This window comes from Benincasa hispida, chromosome 5 (assembly GCF_027475165.1).
Source record: "Benincasa hispida cultivar pf3 chromosome 5, pf3_genome.v1.1, whole genome shotgun sequence".
NCBI lineage: Eukaryota > Viridiplantae > Streptophyta > Magnoliopsida > Cucurbitales > Cucurbitaceae > Benincasa > Benincasa hispida.
Window position 1 is genome coordinate 32,157,092 of NC_143482.1, and position 5,059 is coordinate 32,162,150.

General features: G+C 35.8%; 1 protein-coding gene across 1 annotated transcript; it reads right to left on the reverse strand.

Moving 5' to 3' along the window:
* Positions 1-635: 635 nt before the first annotated feature.
* Positions 636-3,878, reverse strand: LOC120077124 (MDIS1-interacting receptor like kinase 2-like). Its single transcript, XM_039031019.2, has 2 exons — positions 1,338-3,878; positions 636-1,253 (listed from the first exon to the last, which is right to left on the reverse strand). The coding sequence occupies exons 1-2, from the start codon at positions 2,236-2,238 to the stop codon at positions 814-816; spliced, it is 1,341 nt and encodes a 446-aa protein (XP_038886947.1). The 5' UTR covers positions 2,239-3,878; the 3' UTR covers positions 636-813.
* Positions 3,879-5,059: the final 1,181 nt, after the last annotated feature.

The following is a 5,059-nucleotide window of genomic DNA, read 5'->3' on the forward strand; positions in this document are numbered from 1 at the left end:
AGTATTAATATTAATTTCTTGACTATTTTGGATTAAATTTTTTTGCATGGTTTTATTGTTTAAATTACTTGCTAGCAAAAAGTTTATTAATTTGCTTAATTGGGCTCACCTTAGTGAAAAAGTTTTAATTAATTTAAATAAATCCTATCACCCCTCTAGAGTTGTCATACCGATCCTACACTAGTTATGAAAGGAAGAAACATTTGGGGCTATTTCGACCATTTTCCCATTGGTTGGGATTTGGGACATGAGAGAATCTTGGAAAATTATTTTTCAAACCCTAAGTCCATTTACCCAAGATCCAACCCGATTCACTTCATATCTAAGCCAACTTTAATTTCACCCTCACAGTCAGTAAATATGCAAATACCACTTAATTGACACCTCATCTGACATGTGGGCAGTTAACTGCCACATAGGCAAACGGTTGTTCCCTCATAATGGTAGCAACTCTTTATTAGATTTTCTAAAACCACAAGGACTAAGCTCTATTATAGAAACTAATTTCTAACTTTCTCCAAACTATAGAGACTAAATTTACTATTTAACTATATTAAAAAATTTACATATTTCAATTTTCTTTAAAAATAAATACGCCTAACACATTAGTAAGAAAACTAAAAAAGAAAAGAATATAGGAGGGAAAATACTAATCAGATGTGTTTTTTATTTTTACTTTTTAAAAATAAATAGGAAAAAATCCTATTTTTCTGGCCTATCAACCAAATAAGGTTGCTCACGAACAAGTTGGATTTTTTATTTTATTTTATTTTATTTTATTTGGGTTTTTTCAGTCATTATTCTACATTCCTCTCAACTGCTCGACATTGAATCAGAAAGGCTCTTGCCTTCTTGGATATCATCCGAGTTCACAAGTTTTCCCAATGTGATACTAGAAAACAGCTTGAGAAGCTCTCGTCGAGGAGTCAATAAATCTTGAGCTACATTCTTCATTGTTGGCCTAAACTGAGGATTGACATTAATACAAGCCAATGCTAGTTTAGTCATTGTGAGTATTTCCTCAGCCATTTGAGCAGTAGGAGTTGGTAAGCGCTTGTCAATGATATCCTTTAACTGTAAGGATTCCACATTCAATGGTTCCAAACCTGTGGCCGACGATGACGGTGATGATAATGTAGTTGAAAGAGCATATATAAGCTCACCCGGGTGACGCCCCATGATTGTTTCAAGTGTCACTACTCCGAAGCTATAGACATCACATTTTGGTGTAACCTTCATTGTATATGCAAGCTCTGTAGGCAGATAAATGATGTACTTAGATGAACATTCTAATAAAAGTTTATAGAAATATGTTGATCATTTGGTAAGTCAGTTACCTGGAGCTATGTATCCATAAGTACCAGCTGTTGCAGTCCAAGTCGTTGAATCGATGTTTATGAGTCTAGCCGTGCCGAAGTCAGAAATATGAGCTTCATAGCTTGAATCCAATAGTATATTGTTACTCGAAACATCTCGATGGATGATTGGAGGCGCGCAATCATGATGCATATAGTTTAGAGCATTGGCAACTCCTTTTACAACATGGATCCTTCTCATCCAATTCAGTTCTTTTGCTAGCTCTTCACTACTCAACATGTTGGCCAAATTTCCTCTTTCTAAGTACTCGTAGACTAAAAGCGATTCTCGAGCGTGAAAACAGAACCCGTAAAGCTTTACAATGTTTCGATGTCGGATTTTCGTTAATGCACTTATCTCACTTTCTGATGCTCTTTGATCTTCCAACTTGGAGTGATGAAGAGAATGCAGCTTCTTCACTGCCACAACTTGGCCTGTGGACAACTTAGCCTTGTAAACACTTCCATGTCCTCCAACCCCAATGCAATACTTATCATCAAAGCCTTCAGTTGCTTCCCTTATATCTCCATATACCAATTTTCCATCATAACTCCAAATTGAAAACAAATCTCCATTGTGTAAGTCTCTCACCTTAACCCTCTTTTTTCTTTCACTGCTTTTCAAGGCACATACAACTCCAATGCTTATCCACAATGCAATTACCAAAACTGCAAAAGAAGGAATGAGAATCAAAGCAAGTGGAGAAATAACTGCCTTCTTATCCTTCACATGAACTGGACAATTCTTCAAACTGGTGTGCTTTCCACACAGAGCTTTGTTGTTCTCAAATGACTCTGCTGATGCCTCTTCAAAAGCCTTGCTCTCAGGAATTGGGCCTTCCAAGTCGTTATACGACAAATCAACAAACCGTAAACTCTTCATTTTATCAAAAGTCGATGGGATCGAACCAGAAAGATGATTGTGGGAGAGGTTTAGTACTTCTAGTTTCACTAGATTTGCGAGTTGTGGGGGAATAGCCCCGGAAAGAGTATTGTGACTGAGATCCAACAGCAACTGTAGGTTGGCCAGATTGCCAAACTCAAAAGGAATGTTTCCTTCAAAGCTGTTGCTTCTCAAGTTCAAGTACAACAATTTTGAGAGATCAGCTATTTCTTTTGGTATTGAGCCACTTAGGTTGTTGTCTGCTAGATCAAGGTATGAAAGATCAGGTAAGGTTCCAATTTCTAGCGGTATATAACCAGAAAGCTTGTTGCTGCTCAGATTAAGGTTGATCAAGGACTTCAAATTTTCAACTTCTTTTGGGAATTTGTCCTGAAAGATTGTTGGAAGACAGGTCTAAAACATGTAAGAGACTTGATTCTCCAAGTTCTGCTGGAAACTCTCCACCGATCTGATTATTGGAGATCTTCAAGCTTTTGAGAAGTCGGCATTTCGCCCATTTCGGTGAAACTTCACCATAGAAATCATTGTAACTAAGATCGATGTAATCCAAATATGGATATATACCGAAATCTTCAGATATGTTTCCATGAAACTTGTTTCGATCGAGCCGAAGCCGAGTTAGACTGGTGCAGTTCTTTAGGCCTTTTGGGACTGAACCACTGAAGTTGTTGTTACTAGCACAGAAGCATTGCAATAAGCCTCCATGACACAGAGTTTGTGGTAAAGAGCCAGAGATGGTATTGTTTGAGAGGAAGAAATGAGTCAAATTGGTGAGTTTGTTGATCTCTTTGGGCAGCACACCAGACAACTGATTCCCATAGAGAGACAAAACTTCTAGACCAGAAAGATCTCCTAAAGATGGCGGGATCGAACCGGTCAGGTTGTTCAAATGCAACCGAAGCTCGACGAGAAATGTCAACTCTCCTAACTCAGATGGAATTGAGCCAGACAGATGGTTGCTGCCAAGATTCAGAACTGAAAGGCTCCTCAAGTTTCGAATAGTCGACGGGATCGAACCTGAAAGAAGATTTTGTGAGAAGCTCAACAAAGTAAGCTTCACCAGCCCTCCAACCTCCTTTGGTATGCCTCCTTCAAAGCCATTGTTGCTGAGGTTAAGCTTGATCAGTTCAGCAAGCTTTCCAATCGAAGGCGGGATGGTCCCAGAAAGGCGGTTACTATAGAGATCAAGAGTAAGGAGATTGGGAAATGATGAGAAGTTGAAGTGCTCAAGAGTACCTATCAAGCCAATGCTTTTGAGAATGATATGATTGACAATTTGAGCGTTGTTGCAAATGATGCCTTCCCAATTGCAAGGACTTGGATTTGGAAGTGGGACTAGTTTCCATGAAGGAAGGAGAGCTTGAGACTTGTTTTGAAGGCTGAACTTCCATTGAAGCAAAGCTTCAAGCTCTTCCTCTCTTTGTTGTTGAATTGAAGAAGCAAAAACTATGGCCAAATGAAAAATGAGGAAGATGAAAGAAAGATGTAGAACTGCCTTGAATTGCATCATCTAGGATTTCAATAACCAAAGGCCAAAAGCATCAAATTCCTTGGATTCAATTGGTACTTAAAAAATAAATAAAGGAAGGATAAGAAACTGAACTGAAGTTTCTTTTCCAACAAATGAAAGAGATGGGAGTGGCAGACAATATTTGGCTGATATTGGTTTCATTTTTTTCCATGGACAATGAGGAATATTTCAATTTCCATTTTCTAGAATGGAATTAGTCAAAGATATTTAACACTCTTGAAATTAAAGTTAGACACATGGATTTATCTGGCATGGAATAAAGAAATGTAAAAAGGTCAAATGAAGTAGTTTTCAAGAATGCCATTGACTAATTGATGGACTGTCACAAAGTCAATTGGGTTTGTCTTTTATTAATGTTGATTTCCATTTCAAAGTGGTCTTACTTCACATGTGATCCAAAACTCACTCCAAATTTTGGCTTTTGACTTTTCAAACTAAATATGAATATTGCTTTCTCATCATCAACAACAAGATAATGGCCTTGGTGGTACTCATTTCTGGTGTGTTTGTGTGGAGTTTACTCATCCCCCAATTGGGGAAAAAAATTATTCTTATATTTTAAAACATGCTAAAAAAATAGCCTAGAACTTTGTTTTGAAAATATTAAAACTTTTAAATACACTAAAAAAAATTCAAAAATACTCTTTATAGTTAGTTTTGGAAAGAAATCGTGAGTATTTTGTTTAAAAAATACATTGAACTTTCAAAAATTTTAATAATACTCTTAAGATTTAAAGAAATTTAAAATACTCATGCTATTATTATATAGACAAAAGTCGTAAATACCTTATTTAAAAAATATTCCTGAATTTCCAAAAATTGCATTAATACTCTAAACCTTCGGAAAAAAAAAATGTTTAATGCCCTTATTGTTAGTATAATTAATTTCTTTCAAGTTTTATCGAGTTGGGAAAGAACCATTTTCAAAACAACTCATATAGATACCATTCTTTTTTTTTTCATATACTCAAAATTTTCCTATTTGTTCAATTCTTATATCAATTTTCTCAACGACCAAATAGAACTCAAGACTTTAGTTAAGTTAAGGCATAAAATTCTAAAAAATTACACAAATTTCTAAAAAATTACACAAAGTCCCAAAATCAAAATCTTCCACAAAAATTTAGCAAGACAATGAGCCATCAAATACAAATGGGGCCAGAAAAGAAAGAACATCTTGAGAATCTTTTTAACTTATCATAACAAATAGACTAATTTGAACTGCAAAAATGATCAAAAGCCTTCATCACTACAGATTCAATAATTTAC